The sequence below is a fragment of the Buceros rhinoceros genome, unplaced genomic scaffold (genome assembly GCF_000710305.1).
Source record: "Buceros rhinoceros silvestris isolate BGI_N320 unplaced genomic scaffold, ASM71030v1 scaffold8474, whole genome shotgun sequence".
NCBI classification, from domain to species: domain Eukaryota; kingdom Metazoa; phylum Chordata; class Aves; order Bucerotiformes; family Bucerotidae; genus Buceros; species Buceros rhinoceros.
The window spans coordinates 4,211-28,654 of record NW_010406448.1 but is presented as its reverse complement, the minus strand read 5'-3'; the positions used below and the strand labels follow the sequence as shown (position 1 = coordinate 28,654).

At 38.0% G+C, this 24,444-nt stretch overlaps 1 protein-coding gene across 1 annotated transcript in view; it reads right to left on the bottom strand.

The window, feature by feature from the left end:
• PCNX (pecanex homolog (Drosophila)) overlaps positions 1 to 21,624 on the bottom strand; it is a 79,473-nt gene extending 57,849 nt beyond the window's left edge. The window contains exons 1-5 of the mRNA XM_010134087.1: positions 21,431 to 21,624; positions 15,469 to 15,574; positions 12,353 to 12,398; positions 11,355 to 11,444; positions 7,405 to 9,102 (exon numbers count right to left, since the gene is read on the bottom strand). Of these exons, the coding sequence (XP_010132389.1) occupies positions 7,405 to 9,102; positions 11,355 to 11,444; positions 12,353 to 12,398; positions 15,469 to 15,574; positions 21,431 to 21,624 (2,134 nt within the window). The remainder of the gene's footprint in view (positions 1 to 7,404; positions 9,103 to 11,354; positions 11,445 to 12,352; positions 12,399 to 15,468; positions 15,575 to 21,430) is intronic.
• Positions 21,625 to 24,444: the final 2,820 nt, after the last annotated feature.

Genomic DNA, 24,444 nt, shown 5'->3' with positions numbered 1-24,444 from the left:
TATACAAGCCAAAACATTTACAACATCACTCTGCATGTATCACTACTTCTAATCCAAACCTCAAACATGGAAACTGAAGAAGTATGAGGTAAAAAAGTGTAATTTCCAAATTTTATTACGTTAACAAATTCCACTTCATTCTTGCTAGGAAAAAAACACTAAATCTAGTGCCTCAGAAATTCTGCAATACAGGTAAATTATTCCCAAGTAGGAAGATTCCAAGAAAGATATAGTATGGAGATAAGACAGAGGTAAAGTATCCACGTGGAAAATCACAAAGTTCTAAGGATAAAAATTGCAAACTTCAGTCTGACTGCAAAGAAAAAAAACCCCACACACAATGGAAACACAGCATCCCTCACTCTTCTCAGAAGAGAAAAATATACATGAAGTCTAAGTGGTGTTAAGCACGGTTAAAAGTGTGCATGGGAACCTCAGTGATGCTTAGACATGCCATTTCTCTCCCTATCAAATAGGAAATTGTGATCTAACTATTTTCAACCACTATTAATGATCTACCCTACAGATTCTCAGTGACAGATGAAATTAACAGCTCATGAATTCACATAAGCCATGAAATCTGTCTTCTAACTGAACATATTTTGCCAGAACAAATAGTTGAAATCCTACTCTTCTGTATTGGCCATCTATATTGTTTGTCTTGAAAGCCTGAGGAAAAGCCATGCTTCTCACACGCATTTACTGGTGAACACCACTGCTCTTCTCACAGTTGGGGCATTCCTAGCTTACTCTTTTATGCTCTAACACTACTTTAAAAACCACACTTGTAACAAAGGAGTCTGTCAAGCCTGTGTCTTCAATATGCAGTTATTAATCACCATGGATTATGCACTATTTAAGACCTACAATTGTAGGGATGTCTTACACTCCTTTGATAAAAAAGCAAAATACTGGCTTATAGTATCATAACTTACTATGGACATTCAATGAAAAGTATCACTAATGCCATTTTCTAAAGAACGGAGAAGTGGGCAACAGAGGAGTAACTATGAAAAAATGAAGGACATTTATGACAAACTTTTGTTAGAAAATAGGGCAGAGGAAAACACCACACAATTTGAAAGGAAAGTTTGTCACCAAAAAAATAAAAGAAAATTGAAAGAGAAACCAGGGAAGTAAAGCCCAAGATTTCAGTGTTGTGGCTGAATGTATAAAAAAAGCATCCCAGTAAAAGTGGTGGTATGAGACCCATGAGATACAAGTTTGATTCCTGTAAAGAAAGTGCCTGGGCTGCTGGCTTTCAGCTATTCTAAAAAAAAAAAAAAAAAAAAACAACACACCCCAAAAACACCAAGTTTGAGACTAGACCAGAGGAATATTTACAATTACATCAAACCAATCACTACAACAATCTGAAAAGCAAAACACTGTCAAGCAGGGAATAACCAGGACAATGAAACCATTTGTTTTGAATTCTGAATGGTCTGAGACAGTTTTACAGACAGCTTGATAGACATATTTCTATACTACTGCCAAAGATAAAACTAGGAGTCTCAGATATTCTACTTCCTGTATTTCCTCCTTGAATTATTTCACTTTTAAAAACAGTAGGTGTAACTCACACAGACTTCTTCACTACAGTGTTGATGGACTTGGGGTCAAACAGCTAAAGCTACGACCTAATCTTATCCCCCGCCCAATATAGTCCCTGTATCCAGGGATTTGCGTATCAATAGCTAGTAGTATGTTCATGCAGCAGACAAATGTTCATAACCTACACCAGCCTTTACGGAACTTAAATCTGACTCTGTATTTGGATTTATTCACCTTAAGGAAAAGATGCTTCAAACCTTTAGAACACACAGCCTTTCCAGCCTATGTGGTATTCTTTATTAGCATGGCATACAAAGAAAGTCATGTTTGCTTTGAATGGGCTTTTGCTAGCTAGAACACCAAATGTTAATTAGTAGCCAACTTTGATATATCTTGGAATTACATCTCATAGCTACATCTGGCAGCAATGTGAGCGCTTCCATTACAGCTCAGAGGGCTCTCAGAACTCTTCTCAGCTGTATGTATAACAATAAATGCAGGTGCATCTAGAAGAGAGCATGAAAAAACACTTAAACCTAAGTTAGTAGATGCAGCTTTGCATACATGAATAATCAAAAATTCTTATTTGACTTCTGCTCAAGATGAATACTTGGCAAATTTACAAACAATACATGCTACTTGTCAACAGAATTGAATCATTCTTTCCAAATCAAGTTAAAATTATTGCAAGTAGTTGCACAAACACTACCAACGTAAGATATTTAAGAAACTCACGCAACAAAAAGTATTTTAAAAGAACTACCACTTCGGGTTTCTTTGGGAGGCTTGAGAGCATTTAACCAGGGTCAAGTTTTATAAATAATACTCCTAAGGGGGGAAAAAAATTATATGAAGTGTATTTTGCTTCACTCTTAACTTTTGGTATATGCTGTAATATTGTGCCATGCGTCTTTCATCAAATACCCTGAATTTCCCTTATGCAGCCCTGTGTCTACTACTCTGTAGATGACACTAAAGGAGCACATTTCTACCAAGTGGCAGGAAGTGTCTTACCAGTAGTACTCGGGGCTTTTGCCAAGCAATTACATACATTCCTGGCTCTCAGCAGCCACTGCTGAGAGTTGGACAAAACCTGAGGTGGTTGGTTGTTCCCCATCACCACCTTACTGGAATCACAAAGTACCTGGGAAATGGTAGTTACTTTGGTCATAAGTCATCTAATGAAAGCCCCTGTAAATATCAGAAAGGGAACAAATCAGTACCTTGCGTGGGGACTGTGCCCTGCCTAAAACTGCATTTTGCTTTAGTAGGTAGTGATTAACAATTAGTAGGTGCAAGATTCATGCCAAGTGTTATTTCATTGTTAGGTTCCAAAACTGCAGAGCTCCATTTCAGCCTCCCACATCACTTGCAACACTGTTTATGTCTTTAAGTGTTTACTGGTGAAATCTCAGCTCTACCGGGACAACAGAATATTTAAAATCAGAGGTAATTCTGTGAAACTCAACCTTTATGCTTTCACAGCTTTTGTGTGTTATGTTGTTCTGTCAAAGGTATTAGGAAGGGCTAGCATTAAAATTTCTATGTCATTCTCAGACAAAACGTTGTGTACATTAAGACACTGCTAGCTGTTATCTAAAAATCAAGAAATGAAATACCGTCTTCTGATTCCAAAGAACCTCATATGGAAGAAAGCCCTTTCTACTACTGGCTAATCATCTTAATCTGACCCAGTTACACAAGGGATCATGCTGAACGCATGAATAGAGATAGCTAATGTACACACAACCCGATTACAGTAAACTTTACACGCTTTCCAGTTTCTACCATTTCCAAACTCTTTCAGAGTTTTTTATTTCTCAGGCAAAACTGTATAATTTAGCAGTTTGAATGAGAACTGATAGACTCCCAGAAAACAGACCAGAAGCCCCATCTTCTGTAACTATATTAATTCCACCTGCAGAAAACATATCAAACTAAAGCCATGAAAAGCATGGACCAGCTCTACAACACAGGCAAGATAAATAATGACTGTAGACCACACGCAACATAGGCACAGAAGGAATATGTGACATATTGGATGTATGTGATATACTGGTAACAGCTAACATGGCCATTAGCTGCACAGCAGAGAACTGAATTGTACTTTTAACTTTGGAAAGGATACTAACGATTACAGGCAGATAAGTCAAGCATGTGTGTACATATACGCTCAGACTGAAAAGATGAACAGGTTTCCATATGCCATGTGAAAAGCGAGATTCTAATCCAAGCTCACAAAAGCCTGTTTTGCCCGCCTGCGGAGATGTACACAACACACAACAGAACAGTATGAGCTGTTACTTCAGTATCACAATGCAATGCACAGAAGGAAAAATGCAGTACACTACGTACAATCTTATTTACAAAGAGGGTATTTAACTAAAGACCTTAAAGTAAATAAACCTTAAATTACAGCAAGCTGTAGAAGAGAATAGCAACTTAAAGAGTGCATCTTTTAAAGTTAACATAGAACTGGGGGAGAACACGTGACTTTTCAGATCGGCTCAAGTTTTACAAAACATCACTGTGTCATATACAGCATTATGTTGGTTCTTTATATCTTTACAAAGAGCAATTCAGAAATAGCGCATGCCTAACAGGAACCAGTCATAGGAGAGCATCAAAGCGTTATTTCCAAAATACCACTAAACATCTAAACAACTCCATCTAACCCATAACCCATCAATTCACTAGCTACCTTCAGAGGCTGTATAGTTAAACAAGGATAACATCTTCCTATTGTATAACAAAAAATGGAAGATGTCTTACACTTTACCACGTATTGAATTACAGAATTTTCAAATGCCTTTTGTCTGCCTTTTAAGAAACTGGAGTTTCTATTCCAATGCACAAGTTACCGTTTAAAAAGTGAATCATTCACCACTTCCCGGCATAATAAGATAGAGATGGAACTGCCAATTTGTATCTGCTGAAGTATAAGATGTACAAGTTCATATAGCATTCTGCTTAGTAAAAGATTAAAGGCCATATCCATTATGAAACATGTTTTAGCAGTTACACAAACAAGAATGTACTTTAATTTACTCCCTAAAGACTTTAAAGGTAAAATGAAGTTATGATTACTTAAGTCGTATTTGAAAAACAGAATCTGAAAGATTCTGACTAAAAAAAAAAAAAGATGCAGTATTAATACCAGTCTTTTGGTTATACAGCATGCATCTGTTAATTCTTTATTTCAGAAGGTTATCAAAACCAATCACAGAAATTTAAAAATATTTATAGAAAATAATCCTTTCATCAGGAGGAAGGACAAGAAAATTTCTAAAAGTCCCATCCAACTAACATTCTCTAATATTATGAAAACCCGAACCAAGTTTGTTCTGCAATTCATATATTATATGTAAATAAAATTACTTAATTTCCTCAATTTCTATACACATACACACATATGATATACTGGATCCACATGTCTTTAAAAAACACTCCCAAAGGGTGAAGACAATGCAACAGTGGGAAATACTGAATATAAAGCAATTTAAGATTCTAAAAAGTTAAAACATTTTCTCTGTTATTAGTCACAGGTAAGCCCAAAGAAAGACACAGTTAAAGATACAGCTGTTACGAAACTTGCAATGTAAGCCATACATTTTGGAAAAAACCCAACACGCACACAAAAGAAAAACCGGTAGAAATGAAGGACAACAGAAAGGAATTATTCAGAATGATTAGGAATAGACAAATTCAAAATAATTACTGGCTTGATGTTAGACATTACTATATAAATATTTATAAGTAATGCTAAAGAAAAGTGATGTTTTTGTTCTACTTTCAAAAAAGCAGAATGATACTAATTTCTTACAATCATAAAGGAAATATTTCCTATTCTATTGGTAATAAGAAACACAAGATACAGCAAGTGCTATTAACCATATGACGTCATCAGATCTGCAGAACCTGAATCCAGATTGCTTCTTAAAAGTCGGTCTGAAACCCATGGGCAAGTAATACTTCGGTGCTTGCCGTTTACTAAGAGTACAAACTTTGACCATTGTTAGAAGTAACAACTTCAAAATGACAATTATCTGACCAAATTTTAAAGAGGAAACTGAAGAGAATAATCCAATGCGACTGACAGCAAGTCCTTCCTGCTTAAGCTACTATAGATTTGTATATTTAAGATTGTTTTTAAACATGTTAGGGTTGGTCTTCCCCACCATTTTACCCTTTAAAAGGGCAATCATAACATTCAGCAACATACTGCATCAGTCACACATTGATTCTTTCAGACTACTGATGACTGGTGAGTGCACACAAAGTTTGACATGTACTGTAAGGTAAGGTATTTTAATCTTACCCTGCTTCTAAGGGGAGAACTTTAACAGTTTTAAGCTATAACACCACAAACCAAAATTAAATTAAATCTTGTGCTAAGGAAAGCATAGAGTCAAAACAGTAAGTACTTAAAGCAGACCTTTTATTAGTCAAGTTACTCTCAGAAGACATAAAGAGCTGTCACTTTAACACTTCAGCACAGTAAGAATGTGTATTAAGTATTTAGCTTGCCGAGTTAGTACCAAAAGAGCAATCTGGATTCTTTCATTAAAGCTACTGCAGAACTCTTGTTACTAGGAATAAAAAAAAAAGAACCAATATATGCAGAGTTTTTCTTTTTTTTTCCCCCTTAAGTGAAGACATGTCTGAGCTAATTTTAATTGTTCTTATGTCAGTGTCAGGAGAGAAGAAAAAAGACTACCGGTCATAACTCATCTCACTGAGTTGAAAGTCTCTCCTTGTAATATTGAAGAGTCACTATAGCTCGTTTAGGGAGTCTAAATAACAAGGACAGTAAATTTGTTACGATTTCTTAAAAATATCTGTCTTGATCGAAAATACAATTTTATGAAGCAGTTGTGTGCCAAGTTAACAAGATCCATATTATCTTGTAGGTATTACCCTCAAACAATCCCCGAAGTCAGACTGCAGTAATTACCAGTCCCATGCTGCTCTGAAAATGTGTTTTTCACTTATCTTCCATGACACAAAAGGCTTTCCAGTTAAGGCAGTCAATATGGCTAACTAAGAGACTGAAATGTCATAACAAGCGATTAAAAAAAAAATTACTAAGAGCTCCAAACATTTTTTCAATGCCCCTATTAATCTCTGTTAATACAGGTAAGCTTAGTACTCATGTTACACTAAGCAAAGCAATAGCTATAGAAAGTAAAAAAAAAAATTTACGATCCTTTCTCCAGCACAGGAAGGTTATGGCGTTCTCATCATGAGGATGAAAGAAAACCAAAAACCCAAAGTAAACAACACAGTCTAGCCATCAATGGCAAGGCTAAGCAAGATCAAATCCATAGGAGAATCCAGCTTAGTAACTTTACCATTGTAAGAATGCAGAATTCAAGGCAGCACGGTACAGGTTTGGGGTTTTGGGTTCTTTTGATTCTATCTCAAGCCATGCTGGATTTCATCCAAGAGGCAACAGTAACTTCAAACAATCACATCCATGCTCCAAATTTTCTAAACTGCACAATCTTTCAAGCAAAAATAGTCTCTTTTTTATTGTTAACTTTTAAAATAGTACACATAATTTGAAGTTTGAGCAACGCAATGGGGCAAGTCTGATTTGATCACAAATAATTTTAAGATACAGCTCTGGTTAACAAAGACTGCCAGTTACAAACCCCTCTCCTACCTATAGATTTCATAACGATTGTCTGAATTAAACTCCCACTTCTGTATGAAGAAAATGCTTTGTCAGTTTTACTAAGCAAGAGTGAAGAAACAGGAAGACATTTCAATATAGTTGTAACTTAAGTCACAGATACCAAACTCATTAACAAAATACAGCAAGGTACTGCTGGTAGGTCATTTACTTACCTCCACTTGCTGATTCTTGCTCTTCCCCTTCAGGAAATGTAGCCTGGCTTGGTAAGCTATTCCTAGAACGAGTGACGGACTCTAAGTGTGAAGCCCTTCCCAACAGAGATAGCTCATCTAGCACCTCTCCTTCTTTGGCTTCCAAATCAGATTTTGAAGTGGTTAACTGTTTTATGTTACCTGGTGCCATTAAACTATTTGGGTCATTTAAACACGCTACAGTACCACTGTCCAGGCTTAATACTCTGGCACGATTCTTGGCACTGTTTGTGCTAGAAGTCCGACGTGTAGAGCGTTTTTTGCTAATTCCTTCAGAGCTAACATGGGTTTTGTGAGCACTGTCAGGGTCTGTGCCCCCACGTTCTTTAGAAACATATTTGGTCTTTAGAGCACTGTACTTTCCCTCAGGAGACTGACATGAATGGGAGGTGGTGCTGGAAGAGCTATCACTGCTGAACTGGTGAGCTGACTGCATACTTGATGTCCTGCTCAAGTCACTTTGATCACTGGAGTCCTCATCGTGACAAAACACAGCACTGTGAGGTTTAGTACCAGATACACCTCGGAAGGAAACATATTCCCTGTGCCGACTTGAATCGAAACTACTAGCCCGCTTTTTTCCTGTCCTTCTCCGGCTGGACTTGTGGGTAGAGGCTGTTCGATGTATTAAACTAGAAGATTTTGGTCGAACATCTCCTTCTCTCTGTTTTCCACTCATTTCTTTAGAAGCTCTTGAATCTACTAACACAGCTAGTTTCTCAGTCTGCTCATCCCGTTGTTCAGCAGCCTTTCCAGGTGGCCTGTCAGCTTGTGTAATCAATTCATTGGCATGTGGGTTCTTATTGGCCTCTTCTGAAGCCGAGGCACCAAGACCTTTCTGACTGTGCATCTCAGATGCATTAGAACCCTTCCCCTCTTGAACACCAATGTTAATGCTCACTTCCACAGCAGTCCTTTCACTACTAGTCCTTTTGTCAGTAGTAGAACTACTGTCATCCTCTGAGTCAACAACACAGTCCTTTTTCTTACCATCCTTTTTCTCTTCTCTAGGAGACTCCTCCTCGTGCTCTGACAATACACTTTCTATATGCGTTGAGCTAGTATGTTCACTTTTATAGCTACTGATTGTACTGTTAGTGTCACGATCAGTCCCACTGCAGTAGCTTTCTGTTGAACCACTGCTTCTAGTACTCAGGCTTCTCAGACTGTCCACACTTTTGTCTGCTTTCAAGGATTTGCTCTTCCCACTTTTAGCCAGTGGTTGAGGGCTGCTACTTTTCAGAATGTCATCTAATTGAAAAACTCCTGAAATGCAAGAGTTCTCAGCCAAGGACTCTCTGGATCCCAAAGGGGGCTTGGAAGCTTCTAACTCACTGACAGGATCTAGTCCTCGTTTTTGCTGATAGAGGGGGAAGTCATTTAGCGAAGCATCTGGAAAAGCAACAGCAGAGCTAGAAGTCCTTGGTACACCTCGTGGTCTATGATCCTTCCTATAGGAGTGAGAATGAAGAGTTACAAGCGAAGCTACTTCTGTGTCACATGCACTGGTTTTAGACTGGTCCACAAGTTGGTTGTTCGAGAGGCACACTTTGTCACTGTTGTCTCTTGGAAAATCCTGTCCAGAGGATAGTGAAGGTTGGATGGAGACAAAGGAGTCATTTGACACCAGACGAAAAAGCTTCCGATCAGTTGCCAAATCTGTTTAAGTACATATTTAAAAATATTAATGCAGAATGTTCATGGAAGTTATACAATCTGCTTTTGCTGATTTAAACAAGCAGTTATAAAATAAACAAACTGACAAATCCATTTGCAATTATCATGCATCACATTGCCACTTCAAAGACTATCTAGCATCTGGGCAAACCTGACAGACTTTTTATAAAAAAGAAACCTTCAACACCAACTTAATCTTAGAAGCCAATAAAAGACAATACAATTCTGACGAGTCCCCAACTTCCCCTATTGTTCACGTGTCTCAGAGTTTATGTATCCCAAAGTTTCGTAATTGTAAATTGCCTTTTGCTTTATTTCCTAGCCACAGCAAACAGTTAATTTAACATGAAGTTTAAAATTGTAAAAGAAAACAGAGTAAACTCCATTGACTTTGAGCTCACAAAAGCCCCAACAAAAATCACCCTTCCTACCAGATACCAAGTAAGTTCACAGTTAGCAAGGATGTGGGCACTGGCAGTTTTGTTGGTAATATAATGAAACTCTCTATGAAGCTACTGAGATTCACTACTCCTAAAACTGGTGCTGTTAAAGGAAGTCATGAGAATTTATTGTTAGCGTTTCATCAGAGCAACTGTTTCTGTTATCCATCTGTCCTGGTTTCACTGGTAGAGAATCACAGAATAAATTTTCTGTTCAGGAAAGCCTCATTTTTTAGAAGACTGCAGCACCCGATTCAGTGAGAACAAAGTTGATAAAGACACTTTGGTTTTGCTTGCGGCCTGCCACGCAATCTGGGTCTCCACAGTGATCACAGTGTTGAGCATTTTTGAGTCAGCCAGGTGCTATAGCTAAGAGGAGCAAAAGCCAGGGCAGGTGACCCAAGCAGGCCAACAGAAGCATTCCATACCATAAATATCACATTCGCTATAAATTTGGAAGTTTACTGGGGACAGTCTCTTCTGATGGCCACCATCCCTGTAGAGCCTTGCCTAACACGCTGCTTCCACGACCTACTCTCTCCTGTTTGTTGCGACCGTCACGTTTTCACTGGGTCTGTCATACTCTCAGTGCCTGACATTCAGTATTCACTGCTGGAAGCGTGCAGCTTGCAGTGCTACACAGACTGAGTATAACCTTGTGTACTTTCTGTTAGTTTTAGTATTAGGGGTTTTTATTACTTTGTTTTAGAAAGCCATTCACATTTCAACCTACAGGTCTTCTTTCCTGTTCCCAATTCTCCTTCCTGGCAGGGGTGTAGGGGTCACTGGCTAAACCAAGACACCATCACAAGGACTCGCCTGTAAAAGTGTCCACCTGCAGGTAGTAGAGAAAGTCAGGCTACTTTCTTTTTTGGTACTGTCACTGAAAATAGAAGATCTGGAGGCCAAGTTAAGTTACTACAATAGCTAAGGTTTTGTAGAGTGTATTTTCATATGTGTAACTTAAGAGAATTCTCCAAGAGTGTTGTTACCCAGCTGAAAACAGTAAACCCCCGCTGCCTATTACAACAGCACAGCCACCTGTAATTCTCTACTTTAAACTGCACTTTCTGCACTGAATCATACACTAACAACTGAAAGGAGTCCATCAGTCCGACTTGATTGGGCAAAATGAACCACAGTATTCCCAGAATTAGCTTCCTGCTAATCACCAGGTACTTTAAAATCGGCAAACAAAAGACTGCCCTACAGTTTTATGCTGTTTTAGTCTAGGCAGATTTTTTTCCTGTGAATGAAGCTAAATGAAAAATGAGATCTGAAACAAAACTGGGCAACTGAAGAATACAAGCTTGCAGTTTCCTAATGTACTAGGAAAACACAATAGCTTGCATATTAGAGGCAGTCTATAGCTCTAGAAACAGAACTGCACAGGATTATTTACTTTACAGAAGAGCACGTCCAATTAAAAAAAAATTGGCTATACTGGAAAGCAAAGCAAATTAGTCTACAATGAAGACCGTGAATCCCAGGCCACTTGCAGTATTAGAGAGATCACCTAGAGACATGTAAGCTTGCTATCTTTCAGCAGTAAGGTGACAGTATTTCTTACCTGTGGAAGATGCCAGAACAAGAAACATGCAGCCAAAGAATAAAGTTAGAAGTATTCAAGCTATGCATCCCAGGAACTTAGAGTAATTAAGAAAGAAAACAGAGAGCTTTAAGATACCCTTTCTTAAAGCCTATCAACAAATTGCATGAATTTACTTAGCATGACAAGTAAAGGGTCTTTGGTATCAAAATACCATGTTTAATATGCAGAAGAAGAAATTTTACCTTGTTCTTCACTTCCTTCTTTACATAGGCTGGAACTTTGGCCAAGACTTAAACTGATATCATCAGAGGTCTTGGCAGTGTCAGTATCGCCTGTGAATTTTAAGAACAAACAGTACTAGTGCACAAAGTATTAACAGATACATCTACATACACTGCAGTCTTCTCATCTGTCATAAAACACTGTGGCATTTATTTCTTTATTTGAAGGTAAATATTAATTATAAGCAACACAAGATTTCACTTATCTTTTAGAGATAAGTATTGTCTATTTCTTTTTGTTTGTAAATTAGAAAGTTGTCATTCAACTACACAGTTCTTCCATGAAGAACTGGAAAAGCATCTTACATAGAACCCAAAGGAAATAAAGGGTTTGTTGTTTTTTTTCTTAAATATATTTTTATCTGAATATTCCTTATTGCACAGTTGCCAATAAAGATGAGAGGTAGCTTGTGACAAGATGCTTGTGAAGATAAAAAAGATAAAAAAATCAGGAAGGTGACAAAAATTCACATCTTTCTTTTGTCTTATTATTGGCTTAAGAAAGTCACAAGATAACAACTTTGCATATTACAAATAATACATCTTTTCATCTCAGAGGAGTTCACAAGGGCTGTCCTGGACAATATTTTTGCTAGATACCAAGCAACTAGAATAATTAAGTCATTGAAATACAATACCAGAAGGGTGACTGGTTGCACAGAACTTAAAAATAGCAGGGAAAAGTCCACACAAACCAACCCCTTGGCTCTGCATTTACAAGAAAAAGAAGCACCTGTTGTTGGAAAGAGAGCATGGATTCCAGGATATTCTCTCCTAATGTTTCAGGCATATAATTTGCAACTCTAAGGAAGATTTCCTCCAATAAGTAAATGCTGTACTTAGCCCACAAAACAATTTTGAGGATGACGAGGTAGACAGTATTCAGAAACAACATAGTAAACAACAATGCTTTTAAGTGCTACTGTAAACTAATTTTAAAAAGTAGCCAAATATCTCACCTTTGATGGTTGCTGCTGTTCCCAGACGAGATAATCCAGACCCAGCCTACGAACAGAGAATTTTGTAAAAAGCCATAAATTTTCTGGAACTACGCAACTGTTGTTTCCCATCACTGCAATGCACAGATTTGCCTATACACCTAAAAGAGGTTTTTTTTCAAAGGCACAAAGAAGAAAGAATTTCAACAGCACAGTGCTGTAAAATCTTTTCTGACTCAGAATGATTCTACTGCAAACAGAGACAAGTCATCTAATTATGCATCCAATTTTATCACTGCATTATCCTGTTTGGTATATCGGAGATTTCACTATGCTGATTTTAAAAACAGTTTCTAATCTATGAATTTTCCTTGAAAATATTTAAAGTGGTGGTACACTAGTAACAGCTGTTGTAAAGCTGAGTGTTTAATGCCGTAACCACAGTTGCCTACTATGCTTAAAGAAAACACCATGTTAATAAAAAAACTTCTCTGTTCAACATAGCAAACACCAAGCTAAATCCAGAAACTGCTCCCATTGGAAAAGATACCTATTTTTACCAGGGTTAGTTTTCACATTGGTCAGAGCTGATCCAATGACCAGGTAACCACAAGAACTTAAGTGCTGGTACATGGGAAGTGGCAACATCATGAACAGGGGATATTGCAAAAAGATCCCTGCTGACAGCTGAATAAACTTACAGCAATTTAACCTAATCATTTCACTAATCTTATTCTTCCCTTTTGTTCTTGCAAATGCAATTTTTCTTTTGAAGAGTTTCCAAGCACACAGATTACAATCATCTCAAAGCAAGTAAACTTGTTAGTGGAAGATTGCAATATTCCTTGATCTATTAATCTTGGATATTAGTTACAATCACATTTTAAATTTACAGTATCTGCTTTTCAGGAATGTTCAATGGCCAATCAGCAGGCATGTACCTCCTCATACAAAAACTAGATAGCCATTTAGGTTTGCAGTCTGCCTGTCTACATACATCCTGTAATCTGCAGCAGATTATTTTGCAGAGGTGCTAAAGAGAATTTAGTCTTTCCTTCAGTAATATTTCCAATACTACTTCTCTTCAAGACCTCCAAATAGCATATAAAAATTCACATCAAATTCACGTCAAATAACAAAACCACTCAGAAATAAGACAGAAGAGCACTCAAAGGCAAAATCTGAATCCAATAAAAAATTATGGGAATTTAACTTTATTGTATACTTAATTGGGATGCTGTTTTCCAAAGATCCCTGTTTCAAATGACTCTGGGGAAATGAAAGCATAATTCTAGTAGTTATTCTCTGTAAACACAGCAAATTTAAGGTAATCTGAAGATACATGAAGATTTTGCTCAGTCATACTACAGAAGAATAATGGCTTTGCTACACATCATGCCAAAAAAGCAGACACAGCTTATGTAACCTATTTTCTTTACTACACTGTCACGCACACTTTTAGTTTGCCATTTTGCCATGTTTCAACCTTTTTTCCCCCTTCATTAACATGCCTTGCTGAATGCTGTAACTGGATACAATGCATCAGCATGGGAAAGCTATTTCATACAAAAATGACCAGAACTCAGGTGATTTGTGTTTACACACCCTTCTGATACTGCAAATTCAGTCACAGGGGCTAGAGAGCACTGATCAGCATAAACACATTTTAAACACTATAATTCCTCTCAGAGTAGTTTTAACTACACTGTAGTGTCAGCATTAAAGCACATAGTAAAGAACACAGAGCTTCTTCACATTCTTTAACATTAAAACTGTTATGAATGTTTGGAATTGGTTTTTTCCCCACAAGATCAGTCAAAGAAACACCATCCCCAGCCTAGTTCTGTCTCCCTGCGTGGACCATCACTTCCTATTCCTTTGAACACTACCAAATACCTGCTCTCTTCAAAGGAGAGCATCTCCTGAGATTATCTATGCTGCATAATGGTGCATTATTGAGATAAAACACCAGCGTTAGCATAACACTGCTCTACATTATACACTGCTTGCTCAGAGAGCTAATTAGAATGACCTGATACTGTAATACCACTCCAAGGATTTCTACACCATTCAGAAATAGCTTCTGTATCTTTAATATGCTGCTGCATTGCTCATTGACAATGTAACCATACAGCCTGGCCAGTCAATCTACTTGTCCTCATGAAAAGTTGGTCACAGAAAGATGCCATGACTGACTAAACATCACCAGCGAAATAGAGGGAACAGCACATGCAGCACTATGGAAGTTGAATGCATAAATCTAGCAGACATAAGGAAACAGAACAACTTCCCCAGTGAAATCACAAGACAACTAGAGCATAATGAAGTTGCATTAAGATCTAGTAATGCCAAGTTCTTCAGCACTTCCATCTGCTGCACAGCAGCCCCTGTCTATTGCTTTCTTCCCACCACTGTTGAAGTGTCAAAAGAGTGAAGATTTTGCAGAGGTCATCCAAAAATAAAGTTTTAGTCCTCCCATTTCTACCAGTTTATCTTGCTTTGTACTTCAGCAAATTAACATTTGACTGCACAGTCTGAACTGTTAGAAATAATAACATTCAGAAAGCCATTTAGCATTACAGGAGATAATCAGCAGTGGATACATTCTAAGAAGACTTATCAGAAGCTTCCTCAAATTCAGCATAACTGAAGTTTGCTGATTAAGCATCTAAGTAACAGATCAGACAAAAGTAAGGGAGGAAAACTAAGTTTGAACATAAGGACAAAGTTACAGCTCAAGCTATCTAACAGCTCATGGATACCAAAAGGAAGAGGGAAGCCATCACAGCAGTTATTGGTACTTATCTGACTGTACTCTCAGCTGTTTTCATTTAAGAAATCAGAAGATACATAACTGAGCAAAATGGAATACTATGATGGGACAGTAGATTGCCTTATAAAAGTCAAGCCATCCCTAAAATGAACATAAGATGGGATGAGCAAGAGCTGTGCAGCTAGCAGAGTGCAATGCCACCCTAATAAAGCCATCAAGAAAAACAAAAAGGTAAGTTTTTTTAAAAATTGTATTAGACTAAACAAGTAAAACAATATCGGGAAAAAAAAATCACCAAAGATTACTCCACAGATTGCAAAGCCAGCAGTATTAAAGCAACAACTGCAATAGCTTTAATTCTTACCTGGTTGTTTGGATCTATCCCAGCATAAGAATTGCGTGAACTACAGCCAACAGGAGGAGTTGCTTCACGTATGAACTCTGACATCTCAATCCCTCCACCAGGGTCACTGAGAGAAACATAAAAGAAAAAAAAATCACAAAACACATTAATCTACCAGTTAAACAGAAGTTTGTCTGTCTACACTGAGTGCAGATTCAAAACAAGGGGTTCAGATATATCCCAATATCTCAGGTGAATACTGCCCATTTGACACAGGAAGCTCAGAGCCAAAGCAGCCTACATGCTGTCACAGAAGCTGCTGCCTTGTAAAGTCCACTGACACCAGCCAACACAAACCATGAAGACTTAGGATCTACAAGGCATTTTGGAATGCTGGCAAATGAAATTCTCTCTGCCTATACATACACATGTGTAACTTTCAGACCATCTATCCAACTACAATATCAATCAATTAATCAATCACTACTAAACAGAACTCTTTCAAAGAGCAGAGAAAGGACTCCAGATCTTTCTCTTAGACTGGACCTAGAAGCAAAAAAAGTAAGGACGGGTTAACCAAGAAAGCCACATACTGTCAGTAAAAGTACTGGAAAGGCAGAGACATACGGGGACACAGTATCTCTCCCAGGAATGCAAACCAATCATTTCTACCAGAAAGCATTTTCCCTTTGGTAATTTACAGATCCTAGCAAGAAATCTGAGGTACAGTATTATGTCCTAATGATTTCACCCTTTCAGAATAAGTATTGGTTTGAAAGTATTTTCAACATCACCAAACTGTAATTCAACAACATAACTCAGCTTGTCAAAGGCAGGTATTTATGAAAGAAAGGCAAGTTGGACCCGTCCATTAGGACAACAGGGTGTGAGATGAACAGGGGAGTATAACTCAGGATCCAACCTAGCACTGTCTGTTAACTGCAAATAGGGAGAAGTTGAGGCATTCGTTTTCCTCTCCCAGTAAAGACCTCTTCAACCATCTTGATCCAGGAGACTTCTGAACAGAAGTAACTGCAGCCTAATTTGACACTGGCCCTCTCTGCTCTTTCCCAAAGATAAACAACTGCCTCCCAACAATCAATGATTCAGAGCAGTGGCAACTCCGCTCCAACATTTTGCTGGAGAAAGAACATATGCAAAACCCTTCTCCAGCTGGATTAAAGAAACTAAAGATGAAGCCCCTCTGGAGAAGGGGACAGAACTGGACAGAGGTACTGCAGGACTTTGTCTCATGCACTTAGACCAACACCTAACAATTTTTGTAATATATGTACATCGATCTGGTATATTATAAACAAACTGTCCATATACTAAAGGACGTGAAACATCGTTCATTCTGTAGCATGACATTTCAAGCTGTTGTCATCTCAAGAGAGGTGCAAAGGCACAACCTTTGGAACCATTCTAGAACATCATATGAGAAACACCCAAATCTTCTTACATCAAAGAAGTGACAAAAAAAGACAGTTTGACGTTAGAATACATTCAGTAAAAACCAGCCATGAGTTAGCAGAACAATTATGATCCAACTCCAGCAAACTGAAGACAGGAAAAGCCACCATTTTGGTACAGCTCAGCAATGAGATGTAAGCATGCTCTTACTGATGGTCCTCTCTGATCTGCTATTGTCAATTATATAAAGGCAGAACCAGGTAAGAAAAAAAAAGTGCAAATTCAGCTTCAATAATTTCCATCAGCTTTAGTCAAACAAAGTATTCCTTACGTAAACATTTTAAGAACACACAAGGACATAACATGAAGTTAAACATTGAGAATTTTAGCCTTTAAATTCAGTATTCATTATGACAACTCAAGATATAACAAAGGATGCCTTTCACAAAAAGACGAAATTCCTTTCCTGTTTGAATAATTTATTGAGAAGCACTGTATAGCTAAAGGATGTCCTGTGAAGTAGAAAATTAAGTCAATGTGAATAAGCTCTCACACATAGAACTGGATAGTTAGCCAGGGTGGAGGAAGGAGGTGATTTTGTCTAAAAGTGAACCAACAGGTATCAGCATAAGAAACAATAGAACCCAACACCACCATTCTGCTCTCAGCTGCTGTATTTTATGACAGCACACACAAACTAAGGGATTAAGAAAGGTTAGTAACAAAAAAAACCAAATAAAGTCTGCAGGAAGGACAGATTTCTAGGATTAATCATCATATGCTTGAAGATCTGGACTACAACAGCATGCAGAACCCTTTCGGAGCTAGTCCCTGCCAGTGTTGTGGCCATTCCTTTCTGCTATTAAGGTCTATAATCAGTTTCTTTCTGTTTGCTGATTTAATACCTTAGAGCAAGTGTTCTTAACTCTTTTCATCTTGCAAGCAAAAACCTGGAAGTGAAGTTACTACACAAATTGAAAAGACTGAATAAATTATGTCCAGCTATCTGCAACAGAGCTGGCTATGGAAAAGGCATTCAGAGACTACATAAAACAAATTAAAACTACTACTTCTACTTATTAGTAACTGTCCTATCCAAAATTACTATCTGCATCTGTATTACATTAGTGCATCAGAGGCTAATCAGACATCTAAAGAGACTGTAAGCCTACACGAATTCAGAAGTTTAAAACCTGACTTAGGGTAACTCACTAAAGAATCTGATATCTGGACTAGAACTTCCAGAGGGAATCTGGAATGACAACTTTGATTTCAGGACAAAGCAGAGGAAGAGTTTTATTCTTTTCTTTTGAACGCTGTCATCTGTCCTTAATTTTCAGGTAAAGTAGCAGGCTAACTAGTCTGCTCTCAAAACACAGGACCATCACAGGATGTACTGCAAATGCTAGAACATGACATAGACCATGACAGTTCCAAGTATTAAAAGAAGTTTCCTTTAAAGTTTGAAGTATTAATTAAGTCAAAAAGGCAAAACAACTCCAAGCTCAAGAACAGGTCTGTCAGTGACAGAAAACTGCAAGGAGAAATAGCAAAGGTAAGACAACAGCTGCAGAGATTACTTTATTTATTTATTTCTCTTGCTCATACTTCTTTCAGTAGACTGTGACTCAAAGATGCAACATTCTCCAGCTGTCAGTTTTATTTTGTAGAAGTGCATGTGAAACTCATGTAGCATCATAATTACAGCTCCCCCATGCTGATGGAGATTTGGGATAGCAGCATCACCGGGTCAAAAGGCTGTACAATGCTTTGAACCACAGCAGTCACTAGCACAAGGAAGAATCCATATTTATATCCCCCAAAGCAAGACCGAGTGTTTTAAGGTGTGGGTCCACTGATACACAAAAGAGATTAGGCCTGTACTGTTCCTTCTACCTTTCATGAGAGATTGGGAGCCTGTATTCCCATTACTTGTTTTCATGAAACTTCACAAAAGCACTGCTAACACCATCCCCTAAGTGAGAAAGCAGCAACTGCACTAGCAGCTACAGGAGACAACTCACATTCCTATCTCTCAATGAAGATTAGCTTATTTCAATAATATTAACTAGATAATTTCAGCTTTATAAAGAGGACAAGGAAAAATAAACAAGGCTTCCTTAGGAAACAGTAAGTTGTACTTAAGCATGCCAAAGTTTTATGAAAAGATTTAAAACCTCTGAGTTTGATCCTATTCACAAACCAAGGTGAACCAAAGCTAAATGAGCAGGTCATATAAACCTACAAATGACAGCACATATTGTCAAAGAGCTGAAAGCACAACCTTGCAGATAAACATCTTCAGAAAGAACAGCAGTTCTCAGAAGCTGAACAAAAATCACGAACTTTTAAACTGAAACCAGACTATTGCTTAATCCTTTAAGAATATGAATAATCACATCTCAAGTGGTCTCAGAAAGGGTAATTGTGGCAGGATGAAAACTCTAGGACAGCTTTGCATGCTATACTATGTATATTTATTCAATGTCACATGCTGTAGCCTAAGCTATCAAAACTAATATTCTGATTATACAAATATTTAAAGTAGTATGTCTGCTTAGATCTCTCTTACATCCACCTTACGGTGAGGAAGCAGAGTTCAAAAAAAAAACCAAACCAAGAAAACCCTACACACACACTTTCTTCAGAGACAGGTTTTTTTATTAGTGTTACAGTCTAACTTACTAATAAGGTTACAGCTCAATATGAAACATTCACTCTACATCCCCTCTACTGGTTTGAATGTTATCCCAGAGTTCTTGTAAGCTTCCAGGCAAAGATTAGTATATACTGTACATCCCACTTACCAAAAAGTAACTCCGTAATTTCTGCATTGACCTTGTTCCCAGTTCTAGTTAAGAGACCTGAAAGCGGGAACAAGGATCATATAAAAGTTAATTAAACTTTAGGTGGCAAGCAGGACACACAGCATCAAACTAACCTCTACTTCTGAGCTCACAAATGCTTACAATGTAGTAACTTGTCCCATGTCAACTGCTCCTTAGTCAAAACAGAACTCGTGAAACATCCAGAAATAACTCACAATACTAGTAGAAAGAAATCCCTTGGCAAGTCTTGGCTACTGTTTTGGAAGCAAAAGCTACACAGCTTACAAAAAAAAAATTAAACCACAAAAACATTAAGGATCACAGCTAAAACATGCATTATCGAGGCTGCATTGAAACAGAACAGACCACTGGTTTACTTTGATGAATTTTATTAAGCAGAATAAGCATTAATATACATTTAGGCAAGCATTCTGCCAAAATAGCTCAGTACAGTTTTAGTAAGGTATATGGCGTTCTAAATGGAGTCACAATTAAAATGAGCGGGTTCAGTTACCAAGCACAACATGGAAAAAGGGACGGGTTATAAAAGATTGATACAAGAAGTTGCTGCATCCCAACTTTAAAGGAATCTAAGATGCTATTTTTGCTAACAATACCTGAGCTGAGAACAGATACAGAAGAATTTAAGACACACCTCATGAGAAGCTACCTCATACATACAGTGAAATCCTTTTACTTTTAGGCTGAGCATTTTAAAGAGCATCAGTTTAACACTCACTTCCTTCAAGCATCCTGATAAAAAAAACTGAAGAGGTTCCTCTCAACTACATTTCCTTACAGCATGTCTCCATGTTAAAGCTCTAGGTTTGGGTTGTTTTGTTTTGTTATTTTAAAGACACACACAACTTTGTAAGAGTCAGAACAGCATAATTAATTGCCTCACTTTGAAAACTAGTCATGGCTACTAGTACCAGAAACTCACAGACAAGAGGAAGGTCTTTAAAAGCTAACAATTCAAGGCTGACATATTTCATGCAGTCTAACTTCTGAGATGGCCTCAATTATCTGGAGCCAGGCAGAGGCTTTGATAATAGAGCTCATAACACATCCACAGTGTGATCAGACTGGTTAGGCTGGCCTTGTTGATGAGTCGTGTTTTGCTCTTCTTTCTCCAAATAGACTGGTCAGAACAGGAAAACCTCTGGTATTTTTTTATGCTGGCAACTGCAAAGAAGATCTGTAGAAAGGGATCACCTCCTATTGACAGTACTTCAGAGTCATCGTTTTCATTTCAGAGCTGAGCAATTCCAGAATTTCCAAGTACCAAGTACAGGACCATCTTCTCCTGAAGGAAGGCTATTACTGGAGTCCAGCATCATATCTGACTCCTACTTTTGCAAAACTAAGTAAACTGAAACCAAACCAAACACTACTTCTAGTGATAAGGGACTTAACACATCATATGTGGTCTTCAACACCTGGATCTTTAAAACTCAGCCTACTGCTGATATAAGATTACCTGTACTGGTTGTGTTCATTAAGTATTTAGTGACCTAATCAGCACACACTTTCCATGCTATTGTTTCCAGTGCTTTCAGCATTTCCAATATTGTTCTGGAACTCCTTTGGGGGAGGAATCAGGAAATGAATGTGAATCCATCATTTCAAATCTAATACAAAAGTCTCAGTGTCTATTTCAACCTCCACTCCAGTTCCACATCTGATGAAGATAGGACTGTTTATCATTTGAAGAAGTATACAAACATCAGCAGCCACCTTACCTGGGCCCATTGCTGTCTTTCCTCTTGGCTGAAACATTGCTTTGTTCTGTTTTTGCACCTCTCTCCATATGCTCACTGGCATTCCTCTCCACAATTTCTCCCTCATCCAGTGCCCTGTGCAAACGGTAGTTCACCATCTTCAAAACAATGAAGAGAGCTGCTATCACCGGGCAGTAGACAGCTACTATCATCATGGAAGAAGGAAGGGCCTTTCAAAAGAGAGAAAGAAAGAGTTAATGAACACAATGAACACAAATGTCCATAAGAATACATAAAGCTATCTAGAGTTTTACAGTTTCTTTCATACAGAAAACATTGATCATACTGAAAATGAAGTTTAGAACACACACAGTCAAACCTTGCATGGAGATTGTTAGAAGTCTAGCAACATACAAAAAAAGAACGATTGGACTAGAGGATACCACAGCACCACAGCAGCATGCTAAGTAGACCCATCATTGGAGTTTGAGAACCAAATTCAACCCTTGTTCTCTTTTTCCAGGATACTGGAATGTAAGAACTAGACTAAGAAACCTGGAGCTAGCATGACTTTGTGACGAATAAAAAAAATATTGGTGATGACACAACAGTCAAAGAGATGGCAAGATTTTAAGCAACTTAAACTAAACCAAACACAGGGTATGACCTTATTTCAGGGCTACTACAGAGCATCAAGTCCATTTTGGAAAAATTGATGCGAATTTGACAGCATGGTGAATGGGATAAAACCTGCTCAACCTCAGATTTTACTTCAAGGCTTTCACCCTTCTAATTTGTCTTTTATTCATACTTATAACTTTGCCATTTCCCTAGGCAGTCACTACAGAAAATAAGTCGTCATCCACTCACCTAGCCTCCCTCCCTACACAGGCCATTGCAGAAGAAAAGTCTTTATGGCAATCAAAGCCCCATGCACATCTTGCAAAATCAGAAAGGGAACACGACTGGAGAATAAGACAGAGACCCCTTCCTATTTTGCACACAAAGCTAGTCTAAGTCACTAAGGACATCTGATTACGACATTAGTATTTCTACATATTCAAGAGTTTATTAGTCCTAGAAGAACTGGCAGTGCTCATCACACAGTTTAAGCCAAGAGTGTAGCAAAAATATTGTTTGAAAATATCTCCAAACACAAAATACTGTACTAATAAAGAGGATAAAAGAATAAACATTTCCAAGTATTGACTGTTGACTTCAGAATAAAACCAATCCTTAATCTGGCTGCTCACTTTTTGTCAACAAGCAAAAACAAACAATCATTATAACATTTCTAAAGCCAAACAAGTATAAATAATTGAGTCTGGAATCAATCAGGAGGCAGGTTACTTATTAGGGTTCTTTTACAGAGATCAAGTTTAACCTCCAAAACAAGGTAAGTCAACATCTAATATAATATTTGAAGTAGGACAGGCAAACTAAGCTGAGGCATGCTAACTTGGATTTTGTACTGAGCTGGACTAAACCCTAATGGATAAGGAGATTCACTTACCAAGCAACACCTCAGGAGGAGAAAAAGGAACCAAAGCTATTTAAAAGCAGCGTCAGTAAGCAACCCGGAAATACAACGATGCTAACGGCATCCATACAAACCCTGAAGCAGTGCTGCAAGGTTTCCTCAAGAAATGCAGTGTTTCCACTTCCAAGGCAGCCAGCTCCTTGCAAGCATGGGCAAGCCCATAAGACCGTTAACTTTGGCAAAATGAGCTTCCTGTACTTGCTAAGCAGTCTGCTACGCCATCACAAACAAAACTTCAACTATCCTCTCCTTTACAAGTACCTAGTGTTCAGAATTCATTACCAGAAGAGTCAGTTTTACACTAGATGACAAAAGCTAGAGTTAGTCTATAAAAGACATGCCTGTACTCCTCTGTCGGTAGAGCTCCTCAATTTCTCCCCCCATTGTGTCAGCAGTGAGGTCACACAGTTTATCTAGTGGAATGCAAAATCTACACATCCTGTTCTGCAAAGGAAAGCTTTGGGAACAAAGTAGGGAAAAAGGCAGAACACCTCAGGTAACTTGCAGCAAAACCAATGAGGAATTAAACGGGGCTTTCTCCTCACATCCTCTTTCACAAGATTGCAGAAAGCTAAAAATGAGGTGACTCACTACTTTTCCTTCTTTGTATTCATTAGTAACTACTCCTCTCCAGATAGGGCATGTAGTCTGGGAATAGAAGAAATTTTAGCAGATCTGGCATATTCTGCTGTTTGATCAGACTTTATATTTCTCATGCTGTGGCACAGCAGTGCTACTCATGGTACCAGCAATTCATCTGCATTCCAGCCTGAAGAGGAAGAGCTACTGCAACCTAATGTAAACCACTGGTGCCTTCTCTTTTCCTTAGCCAAATGTAGAAGCATTCAGCTTCAATTTGGAGTCTTCTTTCCACAAGCAAAGGCAAGTTAAATTGAGATTAGTATTTTAAACTGCGGTTGAGATTTTAGCACATTTGCAGAGAGGCAGGTCTCTCACCAGCATAACTGAGCATCCTGTACAATACCATCTTCAAGACTGGAATACAAATCTAAGTCCTACAAATCTGCAGTGAGATCTTTTCACAAGTAGTAAAGCATCTCTATTGGGCACAACAGACAAAAAACCTCAGGTCAGAGCTTGTGTGCAGACACCAGCTAGCTCCAACAGTATTTCAGAGAACACCCCATTTTACTGTACACCTCTAGCCACTTCCATTAGCACCAAAAGAAAACATACACTAGACAGCAGTGGTCACTACAGAGAGACAATAGTCTATTTGTAAGCAAGAAGAAAGAGTTAGACACGACCAGACAAAACCTGCCTGCTTTAATCACAACTGTTGAAAACTTCAGTCATCTAATGGCTGAACAAACCCAATCATTAGATAAAGTCCTAGCTGGAAGTATTTCCCTAATTCTTAGAAGGAAGTAGTACTCTCAAAGATGGAAGGGGACAGGAAGGACAGTGATTTTTCTACACCTTTCCCTCAGGAGTTACCTTCCAAATTCAAACCTTCCAAAAAACTTACAAAATC